The 24,762-nt window shown below is 44.0% G+C and overlaps 2 protein-coding genes across 2 annotated transcripts in view; both read left to right on the top strand.

The window, feature by feature from the left end:
- Window positions 1-24,762, top strand: part of CHEK2 (checkpoint kinase 2) — a 216,846-nt gene that overhangs the window by 156,843 nt on the left and 35,241 nt on the right. The window lies entirely within an intron of this gene.
- The window catches only part of TTC28 (tetratricopeptide repeat domain 28), a 1,476,681-nt gene continuing 1,453,561 nt past the window's right edge, over window positions 1,643-24,762 (top strand). Inside the window, exon 1 of the mRNA XM_033956276.1 lies at window positions 1,643-1,864. Within this exon, the coding sequence (XP_033812167.1) occupies window positions 1,832-1,864 (33 nt within the window). The 5' untranslated portion in view covers window positions 1,643-1,831. The remainder of the gene's footprint in view (window positions 1,865-24,762) is intronic.

Genomic DNA, 24,762 nt, shown 5'->3' with positions numbered 1-24,762 from the left:
TAATAATCTTGCTTTAAAGTTATATGGTCTCCATCTTCAGACTTTACACACAAAGCATGCAGCATGGAAGCACCTTAGCATGGAATGTTGCTACTCTTTGGGTTTTGATCAGGTACTAGTGATGTGGATTGGCCACAGTGAGGACGGGCTACAGGGCAAGAAGGACTATTGATCTGATCCAGTATGGTAGTTCTTATGCTCTTACATGTGCCAAGTATAGGACAATCAAGCCATGGTAACATCACTGATGAGGTTGGGTCTGAAGCATTGTGGAATGAGGCATTATGACAACACAATACCAGCTCTAGAATGTTCCTCTCATTGGGGTTCCGGAATCTTGCTATTCTTTGAGATGCTGGAATGTTGCTACTCTGGGTTTTGGCCAGGTACTAGTGACCTGGATTGGCCACTGTGATAACAGGCTACTGGGCTTGATGGACCATTGGTCTGACCCAGTAAGGCTATTCTTGTTCTTATGAATCAGTTGGGAGAAACACTTTCACAGGTTCCAATACAACGCACCCCATATTAATTGGTTTGGATTTGAGTGTGCCCTAAATTTCATGTTTTTCTACCCTTGTCTTTGCACTGGGGGTGGTGCTCCATGCATATTCATTAGGGCTATGGGGTCCTCCAGGACAGGGTTGGGAACTACTGGTGTAGCTGAGGGCATAAGGGAGTGTGGAATAGAAAAATCAGGGAATGGCAGAAGAAAAAGGTGGTTTCGATGGAGTATTCTATTTTAGAAAGAAGTAAACAAACAAACTGAAACCTTAAGTGTATGTCAAGTTGTATCATGAAGTATCTTACAAGGTCAGGACAGGGTGTCATTCTCCAGTATCTGAGAGGCAGCCCATCAGCCTGCAGTGTGTGCTAACACGGGGTGGGGGGGGGGGTACTTTTTTTGTGGAAAGCACTGGGGCATGCTCACTGACTTATTTTCAGGGGCAGGGGGTGCAATTAGGAGCAAAGAATAGGGAAGAGCAATGATTGAAAGAACAATGATGTTTCTTTTTTGTTGATGCTGGGAGGGGGAGCCATCTAGTTTTCCAGAACCCCATTCCAGTCTGTCTCATTTTTTACCTCGACAAGTCCTTGTACAAGCATTTCCTCCCCCCATCCTGTGCTGTTCAGGTTTTTGCAGCGTTATTTTACACCCTCCCCCCCGCTATGTACAAGATCTTTGTTTGGACGGGATTTGCCCTTTCGACTCCGTTCTTCGTCACCAGCCCTTGCAGATTTGAACAGAACTTTCTTACTGTGCACACTTGCGGTTTTTAAATGATAAATATAACGTCTCCCCTCTCTGTCCCACACTTTAGCTACTGCTGTTAATAACCCCCCCCCCCCCCCCCCCCTCCAGCATGTAAAAGAAATCGCCAAGTTAATAATAAAACGGTGCCCGCTTTTGTTTGAAAACGTTTTACATGTTTTTTTTTATTTTTACAATAATTTATGCTTTTTTAAAATTAATGATTTTGAATTGCAATGCAAATATATAAACAGAGAGATAACAATGAACATATAAGATCGGCACTCTCCCACCAAAGCAGCAGCTCTCTCTCTCTAGCGGTCCCGCTCAGCTTCGCCTCTCTTTGCATAAAAGCACAACTGCGCTCCATTGCGAGGTGGCGCGTGGGCACCGCTGCCCCGCGGAAACTCTTGCCCAAACTCAAGATGGCCGCCGCGGCGTCGGGGTCCCGCTGCGCGCAGAGTCGGAGCCGGGATAGCCCCCCGCCTCTCCCACAGCCGCGCGCTCCTGCTGGAGACCGCGCGCGCAAGTGTGTGTGTGTGTGCATGCGAAGGACTCACGTCACAGCTCCGGTCCGGGATGGAGCAACAGGCTGGGCAGAGGAGAAGAAGGGTAGGCTCGCTCTCTTCCTTTCGCTCTGGAGGGTCTTGGGGGGGCCGGGAAAGGGCTGAAGGCGGCCACGGAGCGCCTTCCCGGAGGAAAAGAAAGATGGGGGCTAACTTTAGTTTTGGTCCTCTCTTGTTTCTCGGCCGCTGCAGCTCGCGCCGCTGAGGTAGTTCCCTTCTCAGACTAAAAAAAAACAACTAACCGCGTCGGGGGGAGTTTGGCGGTAACTTGCGCGCCTGGCTCGTGCCGCAGCAGCTGCTCAGGGGGGTTTGCACGAGACCCGCTGCTCGCCTCGGAGCAGCTCCTTCCTTGCGCTCTTGCAGTTCGTGCTCTGACCTTCAACTCTGTCGGGCGCCGAGATGCTCGTTGCAATTAGGAGAAAAGAAAAATGCACGGATTGAACACTTGGTAATTATCGCTGCAAACTTGGCTGAACCAGCGCTCTGTGGATTAGCGCGTAGTTTTGGCAAATTGCTAGAAATGCTTGATGGCAAAGTTTTGCACATTAAAGTTTGGCAGTAAAAGGAATACAAGGCTTAACTTTTAGACATTTTGGGGTGAGGGGGGTGTTTGCAGTTTATAGAGATAAAAGGTTAAAATAACTGTACAACGTGAACTTTTTTTTATTGGAATTATTCCATTCTTGGACTATGTTTTAGGAACTAAAACTCCCTTTCACGGGACAATTTTCAATTTAAATATAAAAACTAAAACCAAACCAAACTAACCTCCCAAATAATTCTACATCCTGGTACACCCTCCCCTCCCCCTCCTCACACTTATTCAGGGAATACTAATGCTACTGTTTGGGTTTCTGGAAACTAATTCAAATTAAAGTAAAGGATTATAAGTAAAGAAATAAAGATTCAATAGAGATTGGTAGGAGGTGGTGGACATAAATGATTATAAGAAAATACAAGACAGGAATTTGGAATGATGGATATCATAAGAGGTTCCGAAGACTGATGTCTGTATAATTTATGAGATGTCCACCACAAGTTTCATTACTCAGAGAGGAAATAAAAAACACAAGTGAGACACGCAAAATAGTGAATATTAGGAATTAATAAATAGTTTATATGTTGTTATAACATTTGAATTAGTTTCAAAAATTCATCATTACAATTTGTTATTTTTGACCATCTGAATAATCCCTTTTTTTTTTTTTTTTGCTATAAACATTTTGATACATGGGGTTGATGTTTTAAGGCTTTATTCTGTAATATCTACGCTCTGGGTTTCTGCCAGGTACTTGTGAACTGGATTGACCACTGCTGGAAACAGGACACTGGGTAGATGGACCATTGGTCTGACCCAGTGTGGCTGTTCGTATGACTACTATAAGTTTGTACCTGCTGCATTGTACTGGACGAGGATGTTAATATCAAATCATTTGGCAGTACTTCACAGAAAAGGTGGTAGATTGCAATGCCTCACATCAAACAGCCGTTGATACTACAGACTCTTGGATCCCATGCATAGACTAATTTCTGTACGTAGAACCATGTAATTTCTTATGAAATGAAGGAACGGTTAAGTTGCAATAAATGCTCGTGAGTGTTGTAACATCTACATGTCGGATAGGACCCGGAAGTCATCGGAGTTAAAAATACTGAAAATTGTCACTTAGAACCCTGTAATTCTAAGGTCGCGAATTGACGATTTGGGTGGGGGGCCCTGCAGAGTGAATGGGGGGCCCTGAAGAGTCATGATGTGACTCAATCACTGCCATACCCGCAGATTAGAGGAAAGGGGCAGAGAGCTCAACGATATCGGAAGGTGTTATGTCTGGGCTCAAGATTGGCGGAGTCTCTTCCCCGAGGACGCTGGTGAAAGAGAAGAGCACAGGGGAGTTTGGAAGCATAACTCCACCTGAGGTGCTGACTCTGGAGACCCTTACGAAGCGTGATAATGATGGTTGGAAAAACTCACGATATGGCAACTCTCTCTCAAACTTTTGAAAAGGTTCAGCAAGACTGTACCGAAAAAAAAAAAACATAAGCAGATACAAAACTCTGACTCAGCAGTTATTAAAGATCAGAAGTTTATTACAAGAAAAACTTACCAACTGGAAATTTTTTTTTGTTTATAACTTTGATAAATTGCTGTGAACCGCCTAGAACTCCCTGGGTATGGCGGTATACAAGAATAAAGTTATTATTATTATTATTATTATTATTAATAGAAGATTGAACTTGAGGGTGCTTAATTTCTCCCAAATACTAGGTATGGCTCCCTCCATATTCGTGGTTTCAGCAATTGCGATTTTGATTTTTCACGGTTTGAAGCTTGCTGGCTCCACCCCCCCCCCCCCCCACAAATTACATCAGCTTGCATAGAGAAATCGCTGATTCCAAGCGTTTACAGAGAAAATCGCCGATTCCCGGCACTTTCTTCACCGTGGTTTGCCTCTCCTTCAGGAACAGGCCAGGTCTCCCACCATGTTATTCGTGGTTTCACCATATTCACGATGGTTTTTAATAGAAAACGGCAAATAACATATGAAAAAGTTATTGGCGGGTCTGTTAATCCCCTATCACAGCGAATACGAGGGGGAGAAGTATCTATAATAATAAAATGGTAAGCGCGCATGCGCACTCTAAAGCCATGTTCCCTGATCCCTGATCTGTCGGGATGTGGCCACAAGAGTGCGTATGCGCGCCTACTACGTCACCCGTACTAGGCGGGGATCGAGAGAGGAACTGCGGTGGGCCGGGGACTGCAGCCAGCTGCCAATTGCCTCCACGAAGGAAGTGAGGAGCCGGCCCGGGTGATGCAAGGTCCATGCCCGACCCTGGCTCTGCCTAGCGCTGGTTGCACGGCCGAGATGCTGCCGTTGCTGCTCCGCGCGCCCCGGCCTCCTCCTCCTCCACATGTGTGCTCACAGACGGGCGGCCGGCCCGCAGACAGGAGGCTGTTGAAGCCGCGGCGGAAACCCACAAAGCTTCCCTGGGGGGGAGGGGGGAACGGCGCACGATGGTGAGGAGGGAGTGGGAGCAGGCCGCAGAGGCTGTCGGTGCTATTGAAGGAGCGAGCGAGGCTAGATAATGCTTTTATTTTTTTAAAAGGTTTTTGCACTATATTTGCCGATTGTTCAGCAGGGCTTTCCCGTTGTCGCTAAGTAAGGCAGGGGAATTTGTACCTGGTAGGAAGTTTTCTAACCAATTGGAACTTCGGTTCCCAAGTTGACGCGATGGGGTTTCCCGCTCTTTAAATTCAGTGCAGCGAGGATGCCGCAGCCATGTTTAGCAAACACAGCAGTGTTACAGCACAACCGAATAAGCACAAGTGTTAGATTAGGTAAGTTAACTTTGTAGGAACGAATACTACATTTTGGTTTGTTGGAAAATTCAGTGTGGTAGAAAGCATGATTATTATGTAATTGTTTGGTACAGTCACAGTATTTGCTTCCCGAAAGACAGAAAGAAAGGCAGAAATACAGACAGCGGCTAGGAAAAAGAGAGAGAGAGAAAGAAATAAAGACAGACACACAGACATATATTCTAGCACCCGTTAATGTAACGGGCTATAAGACTAGTATATTTAAGAAATTTCTTATGGAAAATTTGAAATTTCCCCAGAAGTTATTCCTCCATTTACCAAAGCATTATTTGCCTGCTTCTAGCAGTACAGGAGCCAATCCTTTGAATGAACCATTACCATCTGGAATACAGGTTCGAAATCAACCTCAGAAAAATGAATCGAATGATTTATCAGCTATAATTAGAGGACTTGTCTGTTATTCCCGATCAAGCTACTCTAATAGCTAATTTTGTTACTAAGCAAGATTTAAATGCTATTACGAAGATATATTTTAAGAACTTGGGGTCTTTATTTTGTGGACAATGTGTCTGTTTGTATTCTGATTTGACAATGTCAACACAAGAAAGGAGAACAATTTTTTTTTTTTTTTTTTTTTTACTTCTGAGAGAAGAAACCAAGAAATTGGGTGATACTTTTTTACCGACCTATCTATGCTAGTGTATGATTAAATACTTGGGCTCGAAATGCTTTATTTTGCCAACCTGAACATCTTAAGGGCTCCTTTTACAAACCTGTGTTAGAGGTTTCTACAGCGCCTTATGAGGTCAGAGCAGGGGCAGGACGTAGCAGAGAGAACGTGCCGCTGCAGGGATCGCTATAACACCAGCGAGCCTGCAGGCTGCCCTGTTAGCCTTAAGGAGGTAAGAGTGGCCAAGCTGGGGGAGCGGGCAGGAGCCTTAAGGAGGTAAAAGCGGACAAGCTGGGGGAGGCCTTTCCGTCTGACCCTCCCCCCTCAAGCAGGAGCAGCAGCAGACGGCCAACAAGCGGCAGCGCTGCAGCTCCTGCTTTAGGAAGGCACGGGGGAAGAGTCGGCCATTGAATCGGGAGGCCGATTTTTTTTTTTTTCCTTTCCTTTCCTTAAATCGATTCGAATCGTGAATCGGGCAACACTAGTTCTTGGACAATCTGGCTTTTTGATCATCCATTTTTTGGACGTGGTTTTTTTTTATTATTATCATGAGCCCCTTAGCCTATAACTATAAAGCTCTATGACCTCACAATGCAGGTGTATTCTATAGGGAGAGGAGGAAATAGTGGATGCTGCGGATGGGCAGACTGGATGGGCCATTTGGCCTTTATCTGCCGTCATGTTTCTCCTTTTGAAAATCACTATAAATAAGTTGATAGGATAACCACCAAAGTCCATCAAATACCTCACCAAAATGTGTTCCCTAGAACAAATTCAACAAACCCCTTCCCCATCCATGCTCCCTGGAATGCATCTGCTCCGTTTGGATATATCAAGCTGTTTACATATCAAGCTGTTTACTTGTACTTTGCTCTTCATATAGTTTGGACAGTTTTAAAATCATTTTTGTTTTGTGTGTGATAAAGCTTTTAGTATTACTCCCTTAACTATCATCTCGCTGTTAAGTATTACACTAGCTCATGGAATCAGTTCAGTAATTGATGTCCCGAGGTGGAATAAGAATCTAGAGCAGTGGTATCAAACTCAAAGCCTTTGCAGGGCCACATTTTGGATTTGTAAGTACTTGGAGGGCCTCAGAAAAAAATAGTTAATGTCTTATGAAAAAAATGACAATTTTGCATGAGGTGAAACTCTTTATAAATCTTTCCTTTTGGCTAAGTCTTAATAATAATATTGTAATTTATAGCTAAAGAGACATATGATCAAGAAACTGTTTTATTTTACTTTTGTGATCATGATAAACATACCGAGGGCCTCAAAATAGTACCTGGCGGGCTGCATGTGGCCCCCGGGCTGCGAGTTTGAGACCCCTGCTCTAGAACAAGGGTGGGCAACCTTTATACACAGAAGGCCACTTGAATGTCAGTACTACCCCTGACGGGCTACTGCATTGTATAATGTCAGAGCCAGAAATGTACAGAGTAGAGAATGACATGGGGACAAATTTTTCCCCATCCTCACAGGAACTCATTTTCCGTCCCCGTGAGTTCTTTTCCTGTTCCTGCCTCATCCCTGTAAGGTGTCCTCATCTGCACAAGCCTCAAACACTTTAAATCCTAAGTAGCAACATTCTAGAGCTGAGATTGTGATGTCATAATGCCTCATTCCACCAATGCCTAAGCTCCGTCCTCATCTGCATAAGCCTCAAACACTTTAAAGTCATAAGTAGCAACATTCTAGAGCTCAGATTGTGATGTCATAATGCCTCATTCCACCAATGCCTAAGCTCTGTCCTCATCTGCGCAAGCCTCAAACACTTGGTGCAGGTAATCGAGGCAAACAGCATGCAAGAATTTAAGAGCAAATGGGATGCCCATGTGGGATCCCTTAGAGGGTTAAGCCAAGGGAACTTGCGCCAGGAGTGGGATCCCTAGGATAGTAGACTTGGGGGTGGGTCAGTAGAGTGGGCAGACCTGATGGGCTATGGCCCTTATCTGCCGTCATCTTCTATGTTTCTATGTTTTAAATCCTAAGTAGCAACATTCTAGAGCTGAGATTGTGATGTCATAATGCCTCATTCCACCAATGCCTAAGTTCCGTCCTCACCTGCACAAGCTTCAAACAGTTTAAAATTCTAAGTGTCCAAGGCTTGTGTGGTTAAGGCAGACCTTATAGGAATGGGTCAGGGGCGGCAACAAAACTCGCGGGGACGGAGAAATTGAGTTCCTACGGGGACAAATTTGTCCCCAGGTCATTCTCTAGTACAGAGCTCTATAGACATGTGAAAAATACATAAATATGTAAAACTGTAACATAAAATGATTTAAAAAAACCCCAAACAAACCACTAGAGTGGCTATTCTTAAAATATTTGCAAAATACAGTATTTAAAATCTTCCCATGGTCTCGGGGGGAGGGGGCATATAAAATTAAATAGTGGTCTGCATTTTTCTCATGGGGTGCATGTTGCCCACCCTTGGTCTAGAAAACTCCAGATAATTTTGGTGGCACTGTGGAATGCGCGGCCAAGCTACTTGTATCTTTGTGTGAGTGGTTTAGGTTTCAAGAAATTGTTAGATACACTTTTTTTTGTGAGGGCATTCTCTTAAATTGTCACCTAGAGTGGACTTGTATTGTTATGTTGGGGGGGGGCAGAGAATATTAGCTGCGGAGCATTGTTTGTTGGTTGTCTTGTCATGTTAGTATTATGAGGTGGTTAAATTTGTAGTCGACACTAAAACTGTTTTAAAGTTGTTAATTTGACCACATCACCACTGCCTACCTAGACTCACCCTGGTTACCTAAACCAGCACAAATTCAATTCAAACTACACTGTCTATTATTCAAAGCAATAAATGGCACTGCCCCCACTTACCTAAACAACCGCCTATATCGGAACCTTACTACTAGACAAAGGAGAACTCAGACCCCATTTACCAACCCCCCCCCATTCAAAGGCACTCAGCGCAAGAAGATGTTTGACCACCTACGAGCGACGCAAGCAGCGAAACTAGACCACTCCATCTCCAACTTGCTGACTTCAAATCTTTTTGAAAAGAAATCAAAACCCTGCTATTCAATAAATGTATCCAGATATCTTAACGCTTCCCCTTGTCATTCCCCCCCCCCTTGTAAATTCCCCCTCAAAATCTCTTCTACTCTTGCAATTTTTCTCTTCAAAGTCTCAACCATGTAAACAGCTCCCTAAATTGTAATTCTCCTGGAAATGTCCATTTATCTTTTGTAATCCTAAATCCATAATTGCAACTTTCCTGGATAGGTTCCAGTTAGCTTCTTTTGTAATCCGCCTAGAACTGCAAGGTACGGGTGGAATAGAAGTCACTAATGTCATGTAATTAAAACACAAGCAGACTGAAAAACTGCAGGACGACCTTTGGAAATTGGAAGACTGGGCAGATGAAATTTAGGCCCCCTTTTACTAAGGTGTGCTAACCGATTAGCGTGAGCTAATTGCTAACGCGCGCATGTTACTCTATGGACGCATTAGCGTTTAACGTGCGCTAATTCGATTAGCGCACCTTAGTAAAAGAGAAGGTTAATGTGGACAATTGCAAAGTGATGCACATTGGGAGGAATAATCCAAATCATGGTTACCAGATGCTAGGGTCCACCTTGTGGTTCAGCGCTAAAAAAAAAAGCCCCATCTGGGTGTCATTATGGACAGTACGCTGATACCTTCTGCCCAATGGGTGGCGGTGATCAAAAAAGCAAACCAGATGCTAGGAATTATTAGAAAAGGGATGGAAAAGAAGACTTAAGAATGTTATAATGCATCTGTATCGCTCAATGATGCAATCTCACCTTGAATATTGTGTTCAGTTCTGGTCCCCTTATCTCAAAAGAGATAAAGCGGACCTAGAAAAGGTTCAAAATAGAGCGACCAAGATGATTAAGGGGATGGACTCCTCTCATATGAGGAAAGATTAAAACGGTTAGGGCTCTTCAGCTTGGAAAAGAGACGGCTGAGGAGAGATAGGATTGAAGTCTACAAAATCCTGAGGGCAGTAGAACGGGTATAAGTGGATCGATTTTTATTTTTTTCTTTTTCTTTTTCCCCCCCTCTGCATAAAGATTTACAAAGACTAGGGGACACCTGTTTATAAATCTTTATTAATTTTTCATTCAAAAACAGTGCATTAAAGTATACATTAACTTCAAGACAGCACTTACAATCGATCAAAGAAATATTACAAAACATTTCCCCCCCAATTCAAGAATAAAAACAGTGCATTATTGCATACATACAATTAAAATCATAAACATCACTTTCCTTTGGTCGATTAATACAACAAAATATAATACCCCCCCCCCTGATGTACAAATCATATAGGAAATAAGGGGAAAATCCAGCTAATCAGTATTAACATTTAATCAGATCTCATAAACTCAATTAATGAGCTCCATGTTAATTTAAAAATTTTGTTATGTCCCACTCTTTCTGAATACATATTTTCGCATTTATAGCATAGACTAGGGGACACTTGATGAAGTTACAAAGTAATACTTTTAGAACCAATAAAAGGAAATATTTTTTCACTTAGAAAATAGTTAAGTGCTAGAACATGTTGCCAGAGGATGTGGTAAGAGCGGTTAATGTAGCTGGTTTTAAAAACGGTTTGGACAAGTTCCTTGAGGAAAAGTCCATAGCCTGCTATTGAGAAAGACATGGGGGGGAAGCCTCTACTTACCCTGGGTCGGTGGCATGGACTGCTTCTAGTGTGTGTTTGTTTTTTTGCCAGGTACTTGTGACCTGGATTGGCCTCCGTGAAGATGGGATACTGGGCTAGATAGACCATTGGTCTGACCCAGTCGTGTTGCGTGTGGCTGCTGGAAAAGTCTCCTCTGATGCAACTTCCTGTTTAGGGTTGCATCGGAGACTTTTCAGCAGCCAACGCGACGCGACTTCAAGGCTCCGGCTGCAATACAACGTGAAATTGCCATAAAGAGAAGGTAAGGGGAAGAGAGGGAGGGAGATGCACGGCTGGCCGGCAGGAGGGAGCTGCTGGACCGCGCGAAGGGTGCTGGGGAATGGAGAGGAGAAGAAGCTAAAGCAGCCTGAAGGGAACTGGGGAAGAAAGAGAGGGAAGAAGACGCTGGGAAATGGAGAAGAGAGAGTGGGGAGAAGACGCTGGGAAATGGGGAAGAGAGAGTGGGGAGAAGACGCTGGGAAATGGGGAAGAGAGAGTGGGGAGAAGACGCTGGGAAATGGGGAAGAGAGAGTGGGGAGAAGACGCTGGGAAATGGGGAAGAGAGAGTGGGGAGAAGACGCTGGGAAATGGGGAAGAGAGAGTGGGGAGAAGACATTGGGAAATGGGGGAGAGAGCGTCAGAGGAGAAGCTTCCACCCACACATGCACACGACTGCATGAACACTCCGGCGGCTTTCAGCAAGCTACTCAAACCTTAAAAAGCACCGTGAAGGTAAGGGGGAGGGAGGGAGATGCACAGACCGAGCAAGGGGTGCCAAATGGTGGTGGGCGAAGTGAAGGGCTGAAGTGAGGTGGTAAGAGGGGAGGGTGGATGCTGTGAGGATGGGGCAGTGAAGGGGACGGTGGTCCGGTGACGGGGCAGTGACGGGGACAGATTTTTTCCCCCCTGTAATTCTCTAGTTTTAGCATGAGCCAGTGAGGTTTGTGCTCTGATGCTCATAGGAATTCTATGAGCATTGGTGTATTTACTGCAACATCTCACGCTAAAAAACCCTAATGCAGCTTAATAAAAGGGGCTCTGATGAATAAATAACCGATTTTATGGCCTCCGGCAAGTTGGCCACCTTGTTGAACTTTGGAGGCTGCTGTCATGCTGTGCACCCAGCTTCTCACTGAGGCCAGGATTTTTTAAAAAACCTGCATTAAAAAGCAACGATCTGCTACCTCAGCCATTTTGATACCGAATCTAAAAACCCGAGACATGCTTAAAAAATTGCGCATGCAAATAAGATCGGCGTACAACAGCAAAGATTTCCTACATTTGCATGTGCCCATCACTGATGGGAACACGCGCAGAAAAACGGCGTAAAAGAAAAGCAAAAAAACACACTCTCCTGCTGCATTATTGGATGAATAGAAAGATTAGGGGAGAAGCAACGTCGACTTTTTTTCAATTGCACATAAAACATGCCTTTCTAAAAAAAACCTAAACTAGTATAATTCAGTTAAATCTTGTAATTTGGTTTTAATGTAAGATTTAATCAAGATCCACAGCCAGAAACACACAAGACAAGCAAGCTCAAGAAGAAACGTTGGCTTTTAAAAAGCGCGCATGAAACGTGCCTGCCTCTCCCAAAAACTCAAAAGAAGCGTGATTTTACTAACCTCCACTAAAAATATATCAGATACACATTTTTTTGTTTTCATTAGCCACAGTCAAAACACAAGTGCTGGCACTGTAACGGCACCTTCGAACCAGTCATCGTTTTTTTGTCGCCAGAAGCTGACGCCTCTCTTCGAAAATGCCTCGGCGATTTTTAAGAATCCACCGGAGGGATCATTTCAATGTTAAAGAGCCCATTTGCATGCCACTGTTGGAGACGGCTAGAAAGCTCGCTAAAGACGGAGATAATACGTTTTGATAATCCGCCGCTAAAATGCGTGCAGGCTAAACCGCTGGAAAACAGTTTAGCGAAAGCGTTAAAGTTTTGAGAATCTTGCCCTGAGTGTCATGTCTTCTGATAACAGTTCAGCTCAGGTTCCGGCAGAGTCCAATAACGGATCAATGACTAATTTCTTTGGCTTTGCCGCTCAGAAGCGATGCGTGTCTTTTATGGCTCTTATGGGAGATCAAAAAAGAAGACAATCTATGCCACTTAACTTTCACCAAAAGACCAACCCAAATAGTGGAGTGGGCAAACAAATCCTCAAAATAGTCAGAAAATGGTTCTTCAACAAACTTTTTAAAATACTTTTGCAAACATTTCAAAAATATAGGGCTCCTTTTACTAAGCTGCGCTGGCGTTTTTAGCGCATGCTGCAGATTAGCACGCGCTGACCCCTGCGCTACGTGGAAAAACTTAATGCCAGCTCTATGGAGGAGTTAGCGTGCACTAAAATCGCTAGCGCGGCTTAGTAAAAGGAGCCCATAGTCTGTTATCGAGAAAGACATGGGGGAAGCCACTGCTTGCCCTGGATCGGAAGCATGGAATGTTGCTACTCTGGGATTCTAGAATCTTGCTACTCTTTGGGGATTCTGTATGGAATGTTGCTACTTCTTGGGTTTTGGCCAGGTACTAGTGACCTGGATTGGCCACCGTGAGAATGGGCTACTTTGCTTTCTAGAATGTTGCCTGAGTAAGACCTGGGCTTCAGTGTCTCTCTCTTATATTTTTAAGTTTTTAGTTATATTTTTTTTTCTTTGTTGGCTTCCAGTTTTATTTTGTTCCTTTCATATACCTTATTCATAGTTTTACAGGGTTCTGCACTTTTTTCTTTTAATTTTCACTCGGGCGTGTCTGAAAACATCTTGGAAAGGAGGAGTTTGACAGTTACAGAATTGCAGCATAATTGTCTACAAACCTAAAGGCCTAGAATGGTGCATTTTCAGCAGAGGCCCTTCCTGCGTCCTTCCTTCCTTCCTTCTCCCCCGATTCAGTAGGGGATAACGGTGAGCACAAGTAGACGCCGGAGCCGTACCAAAACCAGCGGCAGGCAGCAGAAGCAGTGCGGGGACTTAAGAGCACAGCTCCACCCCTCCCCCGATCCAGCAGGGGCTAATGATTGAGCACAAGGAGACGCCAGGGCCGCACCGAAACCAGCGACAGGCAGCAGAATCAGCAGCAGGGACTTAAGAGCACAGCTCCGCCCCTCCCCCGATCCAGCAGAGGCTAACGGTGAGCACAAGGAGACGCCGGGGCCGCAACAAAACCAACGGCTGGCAGCAGAAGCAGCGGCGGGGACTTAAGAGCACAGTTCCTCCCCTCCCCCGATCCAGAAGGGGCTAATCGGTTGAGCACGAAGATACACTGGGGCCATACCGAAACCAGCGGCAGGCAGCAGAATCAGCAGTAGGGTCTTAAGAGCACAGCTCTGCCCCTCCCCCGATCCAGCAGGGGATAACGATGAGCATAAGGAGACGCCGGAGACGCACCAAAAAGAGCGGCAGGCAGCAGAAGAAGCAGCGGCGGGGACTTAAGAGCACAGCTCCGCCCCTCCCCCAACCAGCAGGGGCTAACGGTTAAGCACAAGAAGACGCTGGGGCCGCACCGAAATCAGCGGCAGACAGCAGAATCAGCAGCAGAGCCTTAATGAGCACAGCTCCTCCCCTCCCCCGATCCATCAGGGGATAATGGTGAGCACAAGGAGACGCCGGGGCCACACCGAAACCAGCGGCAGGCAGCAGAAGCAGTGGAAGAGACTTAAGAGCACAGCTCCACCCCTCCCCCGATCCAGCAGGGTTCTATACCATACTAGATATCGGATCTGAGAATGGTGGCAGTTGACCGTTTAATGCAGCTGATGCACCGAGATGATAGTGGCGGTTGTCTTGGTGTTGCAGAGGTCATCTGATCCAAATGACATGCCTGCATTTTAGCATTGCATTGACTCTGATCCAAATGACTAGTCTGCATTTTGGCACTCATTACTACTTCCTAGGAAACCTCATGGCTGAAATATTGTGTGTTGGCTAGGCTGCATACGTCAGGGCTTAAGGAGCATACGAGCTTTCGCTCCTTGGCATATCGTCTTTATGAACTTCTAACATCAGATCCCATTGTCTGACTGGAATTTACTTTATTTCATTTATTTTTATTTATTGTTTTCTCAGGTACTTTAGCTAGATTGTGAGCCTTCGGGACAGCTAGGGAAATCCAAAGTACCATTTTTATTTATTTTATTTTAATGTATCTTTAATCTATTTTCATTGTAAACCGCTTTGAACCTCACGGTATAGCGGTATATAAATCAAATCAAATCAATCATTGGCCTGACCCAGTAAGGCTATTCTTATGCTCTTATAGGACAATCAAACCATTGTAGCATCACTGATGAGGTTGGCTCTGAGGCACTGTGGAATGAGGCATTATGACATCACAATCTCAGCTCTGGAATGTTGCTCTCATTGGGGTTCCGGAATCTTGCTATTCTTTGAGATGCTGGAATGTTGCTACTCTTTGGGTTTTGGCCAGATACTAGGGACCTGGATTGGTTACCTTGAGAACAGGCTACGGGGCTTGATGGACCATTGGTCTGAACCAGTAAGGCAATTCTTATGTTCTTATGGAAAGACCTCAGACTTCCTTTCCCAGCTCACAATAGAACAGCTTGTGCTGTTCCATTCAGTGGGACATTTTGTCAATCATTGGTCCACCACCTCCTCCAAGTATAGATTGAAGCTATCTCAAATGAAATTAATGAAAAATCAAAGCAGGAACTTAGCTTTCAGTTAATAAACTTCTGGTCATTGGTTTATTAACTGAAAGCTAAGTTCCTGCTTTGATTTTTCATGAATTTCATTTGAGATAGCTTCAATCTATACTTAGAGGAGGTGGTGGACCAATGATTGACAAAATGTCCCATTGAATGGAACAGCACAAGCTGTTCTATTGTGAACTGGGAAGGGAAGTCTAAGGTCTTTCCAATGTTATTATGATGATATTTTTCAGCCAGTATATTAAATGTCCATGCAAATATTTTTGAAATGTTTGTGAAAGTATTTTAAAAAAGTTTGTTGAAGAACCATTTTCTGACTATTTTAGAGGATTTGTATGCCCGCTCCACTGTTTGGCATTTGTCTTATGGGAGATCTGCATCTCCAAATGCCTGTTACTTGGCACAGTTGCTCTCATTCAACATCAAACGTCGAGAAGCAGCCAGTTTCACCATCTGCCAATTAAAGGGTTAAAGTATTTTGTTTCAAAGTATTTCTAGTCTGTCGATCCAAGCAGCTTGTTGTTAACATTGAACAATAGTTGACTGACGGGAGAGCAGGCAAAGCCAGGGCAATGGAATCAGTGCACGAAACCTTGGCAGCCTCTGGCTTCTCTCTTTTTCTGCTGTACACCGCTGGCTCTGTGATTCCTACTATGTACTGTAAATCTAAGAGAAATTTGATTAATTACAGAAACATTGGATTTTTCTTTATGTGCAAAATTAGGACTCGTAGACCACAAGGTATATATTTTTTAAAAAATTTTGAACAAAGAACCTGAACAAAAAACATAGAAGTATAAAATAATAAATTTACCACATATTATAATGTAAGTTTTTAGTTTGAAGCCGGAGTCGTTACATTTTTACCAACTCTGACTGCACCCCAAATTGATTCCGGCTCTAGTTCCACAGCCCTGAGGAAAGACCTTTTCATTTGGGGATAGGGGGCAAAAAACCCTATCTTTTGCCCTTGCCTCCCAAGTTTCCCTAGTTGCTTGTCTGTGATGGGCACATAATTGGTTAGGCTCTGATGCCAGTGGCCTACCCTATTCTGATGCCTATGCTATAATAGTCCAGAATTTGGCTGCACGACTCGTATATTCTGGGAAAGCCGCTATACTCGCGTTACGACTCTCCTAAAGTCACTTCATTGGCTTCCCATCCGTTTCCGAATACAATTCAAACTCCTCTTACTGACCTACAAATGAACTCACTCGGCGTCCCCTCACTATCTCTCTTCACTTATCTCCCCCTATGTTGTCGTCCCCCCCCCCCCGTGAGCTCCGCTCAGCCCATCCTATCTGTACCCTTCTCTTCAACTGCAAACTCCAGACTCTGTCCCTTCTGCCTTGCTGTACCATATGCTTAGAACAAGCTTCCTGAATCCCTAAGGCAGGCTCCGTCTCTGGATTGACGGAACTTGGATGTTGTGACTTGGACTATGTAAAATATGGTCTAAGTCGCAAAAACCCACCTAAAGTCACCAGATAAGCACTGAAAACACATAAAATAGACCCCCACACACTACCCAAGTTATCCCCGACCCCCCCATAAAATTATTAATCACATCTTTAAAATTCAGCCTCCAGACCATCATCGCCTGGCCGCCTGGCATAGGAAAGCCTAGTCGTCCTGCACAGAGGCGGCTTAAGTCATCTTGGGGGTGGGTTAGGGACTCATGCAGAGGAGGACCCATGCCCATAAGCCCCTGTAATCATTGCATTGATACTTAAACATGTGCACCCCCTATACACCCCGAAACCCTTTATTACTGCCATATAAGTGGCTCTTGCAGCCATGAGGGCTATTGGGGTGGTAGATAAGTGGGTCTAGGGGATTCTGGAGGTGGTTTGGGGGGCTCACCATGACCTATAAGGGAGCTGTAGTGAGGAGAAGACATGGTACCCTTTTTGTGAAGTTCACAGCAGTGCCCTGTAAGGTACCCCGCTATTTAGGTGCCATGTCTGGGTATTCAGTCCATCATTTTGCAGACCTCTCCCACGTCCAACAGGGCTTGTTCTAGGCGTTTTTGACTTGGATGAAAAGTTGGACGGAAATGTGGTATAAAGATGGACGATTTAGCGGCTTGGACGATCAGATCGGCAGGTCGTATAATTAGACGATTTTCAAAACAAAAAATATTTTGGACGTATTTTTTCAAAAATGTGTCCTAGGCTGGTTTTTACTTTGGACGACTTGCGACTTAGATGCAAACGGACATACACGTCCCTTTTGATTATGCCCCTCCGTGTCTCTGAGAACCATTTCTTCAAAGAGTTGAGTTGAGAAACCTTTACAAAGCCGCGCTAGCGTTTTTAGCACCGGCCGCGGGAGCAATAGATCGGATGCTCATAGGAATTCTATGAGCGTCGGAGCTATTACCTTGGCCGACGCTGAAAACACTAGCGCGGCTTTGTAAAGGAAGAGGGTAAGTCAAACAAACACATGTTGGAATTGTGATGAAAATGTTGGTGTTCCAATGTAGTGTTTCGGAACTCAGTCCTGGAGTACCTCCCTTGCCAGTCAGGTTTTCAGGATATCTACAATGAATATGCATGAAAGAAATTAACTAAAAAGAGGCTAACGAAGACCAACATGAGTGGAAGGAAAGGACACAGGTGCAAAAATTACATTGAGATAAAATTAAGGCAAAAGGGAAGGAGAGGGGAAAGTGCCAAAGGAAGTGTTTTGTTACTCTTTGCCCAGTCTTTTCTTCCACTGATCCCAATGAGCCCTATAGAACTAGTCTGCTTAAGTATTTAAAAGAGGGAATGACCCGAAACCTAAAAACATAAGAATAGCCCCACTGGGTCAGATGACCAATGGTCCATCAAGCCCAGTAGCCCGTTCTCATGGCGGCCAATCCAGGCCACTAGTACCTGGCCAAAACCCAAAAGAGTAGCAATGTTCCAGCATCTCAAAGAATAGCAAGATTCCGGAACCCCCAACGAGAGGAACATTCCAGAGCTGGTATTGTGCTGTCATAATGCCTCATTCCACGGTGCCTCAGAGCCAGCCTCATCAGTGATGTTACAATGGCTTAATTGTCCTATACTTGGCTCATGTAAGAACATAAGACTGGGTTAGACCAATGGTCCATCAAGCCCAGTAGCCCGTTCTCAAGGTGGCCAATCCAGATGCCTAGTACCTGGTCAAAACCCAGGTGTAGACTTTGTATGCAAATCAAGTTTATGCATATTGATTGTGGATATCCTGAAAACCTGACTGGCAAAAGTGTGTTTGTGTGGGGGGGGGGGGGGGGGGAGGTGTACTTCAAGACTGAGTTGAGAAACAGTGCTCTAATGCATCTGCTATGTGGATGCGTTTATACATTTTCTTTTTGGACAGATATAGGGCATGTTTAGAAAATCTTGAACATTAAGCAACAAATCTCTTCTTCAATAATGATCTTTAAATCATGTTCTCCAACAATTAACATAAAGGACAAGCACAGGAAAGCTATTTGAATCTTGTTATCGATAGGTCAAAGACACATGCTTGCCAATTGGAAATCCTCAAACATGTTAACTATACATTTGTGGTGGCAATCTGAAGGCCCCCCCCATCTCTCTTCACTTATCTCCCCCTATGCTCCTCCCCGTGATCTCTGCTTGTCGGGCAAGCCCCTCTTATCTGTACCCTTCTCTTCCCCTGCCAACTCCAGACTCCATCCCTTCTTTCTTGCGGCGCCATATGCCTGGAACAGGCTGCCTGAATCAATACGTCATGCTCCCTCCCTAGCAGCGTTCAAATCCAAGCTAAAAGCCCACTTTTTGGAATCTATTGAACAAATCCATCAATGGTTAGATATAAATAGGTTGGCCCTTAATATTGAAAAAACAAAAACGATGCTTTTCCCATGGAAAGAAACTCCTAAACTTATTGCGCCTATCACTATAAAAAATATTCCCTTGCAACTAGTTAATACCATTAAAATCCTAGGAGTTATATTTGACAGTAAATTAACTTTTCATGAACACATCGGTAGTATCGTCAAATCATCATTCTATAGACTCCGTCAAATTCGCTCCCTTTCACAATATCTTTGTTCTAAATCACTAAATATCCTTATCCACTCCTTAGTAATCTCTAAAATCGATTACTGCAACGCCCTTTTTAAAGAGATTGCACAAAATGAAATAAGACGGCTTCAAATCATACAAAATACTTCCATTAAACTTATAACAAAGACAAAAAAATTTGATCATGTAACACCACTTCTCAAGAACGCTCACTGACTTCCGGTATTGCATAGAATAACATATAAAATATGTCTACTCACCTTTAAAGCAAAGCTTTTTAAAACACCTGCATTCATTTTTAGATCACTGATCCCTTACTCCACAAATAGAATATTGCGGTCAAACGAACAGCATTTATTGACAATTCCATCTCTAAAGATCATTAATACCAGAAGACAATTTATCTTCTCTGTTACTGCTCCACAAATTTGGAACTCCCTGCCAATTTATTTAAGAGAAGAACATAATATTGATAAATTCAAGACCAATTTAAAAACATTCCTTTTCAAAGACGCTTTTGATCAATAAGTCTTACTCTTGAATTCATTAATGCTGTATTTGACTATTCTTTTTAATCCCCAACCTTTTGTTTTTGCCTGACTTCCTTTTCTATAAAATTTTGTAGTTCAATTCCCCTTTTCCTTCTTACTCTTGTTTTGTTAAGTTTGTATATTGTTTAGTTTAAATTAATGTTTTATTTTTTTTAATATTGTAATTTTAATTGTTTCTTTTTATGTATGTTCATCGCTTTGAAGTAAGATTAAGCGATTAATCAAAAATTTTAATAAACTTGAAACTCCTAGCTCCTACTCATTGCTGTCGGATACCTAGACCCACTGTATCATTTCCTCTACCATAATCTCCCCACCCCCGAAATGTCCTGTCTAAATTAGATTGTAAGCTCTTCTGAGCAGGGACCGTCTATTGTATGTTAAAATGTACAGTGCTGCTTATGCCTTTCAGCCCTTTAGAAATAAATAGTAGTAGTTGTACCTACAACATTGAAAAATTGAATTTGCTACTGCACTAAAATATGGAATTTTACATAGTAAAAAACTGATTTGGTCCCTTCTATTTATTTAAAAAATTTGTAGACCGCTTAAGGGTAAGTGGTTTACATAAGAACATACATATTACATTACATTAGAGATTTCTATTCCGCCATTACTTTGTGGTTCAAGGCGGATTACAAAAGAGTTATAAACGGTGGGTTACAATGGAAGATCATTGGTCATTTTTAGAGAAGGTAAAGAGTAGATCAGGTAGTATCTGTGTGGCGTGAGGAAGGAAGGCATTTGAGATGTTAGGACTGTTTCAGGAATTTCTTGGAGTATAGTTTTTATTTCTTGGAACAAATAGCATACAATTTAGATTTATCAATAACACAATACAGTGGTACCTCGGTTTACGAGTGCACCGGTTTGCGAGTGTTTTGCAAGACGAGCAAAACATTTGCAAACTTGGTGCCTCGTAAACTGAGCGCGCCTCGATTTGCGAGCGCCCCCCCCCCGCAAACCGGCACCCTCCCCCCCACCGCGATCCGGCACCCCCCCCCGCCACCATCAGGCACCCCCCCGCCGCGACCTGAGGTCCCCCCAACCCACCCGAACCCTCTTCTTACTTTGATGTAGCCTCCGCACCGGCACCAGCATGTCCTGTGCTGGTGCCCAAAGATCTGCCTCCTGTGCTGGGCCTTGAGCATGTGCGCATGCTCAAGGCCTGAGAGTTCACGTCAAACGTGAACTCTCAGGCCTTGAGCATGCGCACATGCTCAAGGCCCAGCACAGGAGGCAGATCTTCGGGCACCAGCACCAACGCACAGGACATGCTGGTGCCGGTGCCGGTGCAGAGGCTACATCAAACTAAGAAGAGGGTTCGGGTGGGTTGGGGGGACTTCAGGTCGCGACGGAGGGGTGCCTGATGGCGGCAGGGGGGGTGCCCGATGGCGGGGGGGAAGGTGCCGGTTTGCGGGGGGGCCTTTGGGGGGAGCAATGCCGGTTCTCGTGGGGGGGGGGGGGGAGCGCTGCTGGCCTCGGGGGGGGGGGGGTAGAGGGTGGGAACCTATCAAAGCGAGTTTCCATTATTTCCTATGGGGGAATTTGCTTTGATAAACGAGCATTTTGGATTACGAGCATGCTCCTGGAACGGATTATGCTCGTAATCCAAGGTACCACTGTATATCCAATCAGAAATAGAGAAGACAGTTTTATAAAGCAATCTTAATTTATTAATTTATTTTAAAAATGTATATAACCGCTTACAAAAACTAATACGAGGGCAAATAAAAAATTAAAGGCAATTGTTAAATTATGCGATAATGGGAACAGAGCTAGCAAAATGCAACATAAGTACTCGTACATTGCCTGTTATATAGTTCATCCACGCACAGTGCAGCACTCGGCCTTTAGTCGTGTGGCAGTCACGAGGTCAGAAAAAAGGATGCTCCATTGCAAGATTGTACCATCAAAGAATAAAGTGCAGTAGTGCACTTTCTTTGGGCAGAGGGAGTGAAACTTGTGGAAATTCACCGTTGGGTATTGTCTTGGTACGGTCATAGCACCATGGATCAATTAAAGGTTTATGAGTGGGTACAAAGGTTTAAAGCGGGAAGAACAGGTGTAACCGACAAAGGTCGTTCCGGTCGCCCATCAACATCGCACACACAAGAGCACATTGACAGGGCAGATGCCTTGATTAGAGAAGACCAAAGAACAACGGTGTCTCAGTTGGCTGCAGATTTGGATATGAGCTATGGATCTGCATTTGCCATAACGCATGATGACTTGGGGAACAGGGAAGACTGCGCACGATGGGGATCCCAAACAGCTGACTGATCTGCACAGGCAACAGCGAGTGGAGGTGGCGACCCGGTTCTTGAGACGGTACGAAGAAGACCCGAGTGTTATGGAGAGAATTGTCACCGGCGATGTGACACGGGTGCAACACTGTGACATGGATAGCAAAAGACAAAGCATGATGGAGTAAAGGAAGCGGTGCTCGCCTGGCTTCGGGAGCAGCCGAAAAATTTCTCCGCAGGAATGTAGAAGTTCGTTGAACGATGCAACAAACGCGTCGTCTTGCATGGGGACTATGTGGAAAAGTGATATGTTCAGTTGCTCACAGTTACCTCTATTAATGCCGTTAGATTTATTTTGCCTTTACTTTTTGATTTACCCTTGTATCTATATTTTATATTGTATACAGTGTCAGAAGTCTTTCTTTTCATGAATGTTGTTTTATACTTTGCAACTGTTTATGTTCTCATGCATAAAATTCAATAAAATATCTGAATCTAAAACATTCTTTTTCTTTGCTTGAAGTCTTGGGATGTAGTACTTTCCTTGAGACTGGGGGGAGAGGGTTTGATTTTTTTTTATTTTTTTTTTAGTTCTTTGGGGGTGGGGGGCATTAACAATGCATTCAGCGGTTGGATGGTTGTTTATTTCCCATCTGCTTTGTGTTATACTTAAGCTGCAGGGGATTTAAAAAAAAAAAAATATATATATATATCTCAACACTATGTATAGATTCCTCTACATCATTGGACGGATTCCTGAGGGATAAAGGGATCGTGGGATACTGAGAGAGGTGCTGGGATGTAACACAAGTATAGAAAGCTAACCAGGTAATAAGTATAGAAAGCCAACCAGGTCGTGCATGGGCAAGACCGGAGGGTGAGGACTTTGATGGGAAGATAGGACTTTAATGAGAAACCAAGGTGGCAAGGGGCCCCTTCTGGTGATTCAGACAGGTCGTGACCTGTTTGGGCTGCCGCGGGAGCGGACTGCTGGGCAGGATGGACCTATGGTCTGACCCGGCGGAGGCACTGCTTATGTTCTTATCATTCTGTTAATGCAGCGTTTTTTTGTCTTCATTGCTTTTCTTATGATTTGTGTATGCTTTCCTATTCTTTAAATATAACTTTATTCTTAAATATGGGGATTATGTAGTTGAACTGAATCTCCCCAATGCCTCCAAACTCTTCTGGTATCTTCATTCCATAGAGCCACCAGCAGGAGTTCCAAAGCTCGCACTCCCAAGCAAAAGTTGCTAGAATTCTCTCGCACATCGTTCTGTTTGCACCATACGCGTATTCCCACACGCTCTTCGTGTTCATAACTCATAAATATTTTCATAGGACCCCTGATGAAAGCAAATACGTGTAGGGTTCCCACATCAATTGAAGTTCATTGTACTGAGACAATGTCTGTCCAAGATTTGCTACGTTAGGTTCATATTTCATCATCATCAGCTACACTGAAACTATTTATTGGCTACACAGAGACGTACTGGGACTATTTATTGCCTATATTGATATAGCATTTGGGACTGTGTGTTTTATATTTTAGAGCCTGTGCTTACTTCTGCCTTGGTTTTTCAGCCGTTTTTTTAATTGTACTGTTATACTTTTTGTTGTTATGTGCATTGGTTTTATGATTTTTAAGTTTTTGTTATTTTTATCTTCTGTGTTAATAAACCTGGGACTTGCTGGTTCAGCTACTCCACTGTTCTGGCCTTCTTTGAATACCAGATTTCTCATACATCCTACAACATTCCCCACTAAATAGGATCAGGCAGGATGACTGAGTCTTAACATCTCCTTGGTTAAATGGCATGGATTTAGTTAACTAAGAGGCAAAAAATTATCTTTTTTTTTTTTAAACTCAATTTTATTGGCACATTATCCATTTTCCACTTCTCTTACTGACCTTCGGGTTCATTCATTCTACAATGGTTTGTGGTCTCTGTCATAAAGTATATAGGGACAGACTTATAGACCTCAATATGTACCGTATGCTTTGGAAGAAAGATGAGAGTGAGGAGATATGATAAGAGGCGTTTAAATATCTCAGTGGCATAAATGCACAGGAAATGAGTCTCTTTCAAGTGAAAGAAAACTCTGAAATGAGAGGGCATAAGATGACGTTAAAAGGGGAAAGACTTAGAAGTAATCTAAGGAAATACTTCTTTATTGAGAGGGTAGTAGATACATGGAACGGACTACTGGTGGAGGTTGCGGAGACGAGGACTGTACCTGAATTCAAGAAAGCATGGGACATGCACGTGGGATCTCTTAGGAAGAGATAAGCAGATGTCCCTTTATTCCGGGACCAGTGGTTTTATGCGTCCCTTGCCACCAGGCACTGTAGGAAGTCTCAGATGATTGAAGTCTTAACTCCTCCCTCTGCTAGTATACCCTGGAACATGCTCCTTGGACACCACTCTTGACTTCCTACAAGCCAGCCTGTAGGAGCTTATCTTTTCTGCTCGTGTTTCTTTTGGTAGTTTTCAGTAATTTTTTTTTCAGCATTTTCTTTTGCCCTCGTGCTGTGGAGGTTCCCTGCGGGGCACATCCTTGCGGCGGGAGATCGCAGACTGTTGGAGAACGTCTGCTTCTGGGGGGGGGTTCCCTGCGTGTCAGTAAGCCCCCCCTGGACAGCCTGCAAGCCAGATCGGGGCTCTGGGATCGGGAGCAAGCTTACCACAAAGTTCGTCCGCTAGTGGGTGTAGCGCATTCTTAGCGGTTCCGTGCAGGTGCGACCAGGATCGGAGCTGGACTGCGTGCCTCTGCCAAGTTTGAGCGA

Source organism: Geotrypetes seraphini, chromosome 8, assembly GCF_902459505.1.
Source record: "Geotrypetes seraphini chromosome 8, aGeoSer1.1, whole genome shotgun sequence".
Taxonomy (NCBI): Eukaryota; Metazoa; Chordata; class Amphibia; order Gymnophiona; family Dermophiidae; genus Geotrypetes; species Geotrypetes seraphini.
The sequence above is the reverse complement of the archived record's forward strand: the minus strand, read 5'-3'. Positions and strand labels throughout refer to the sequence as shown.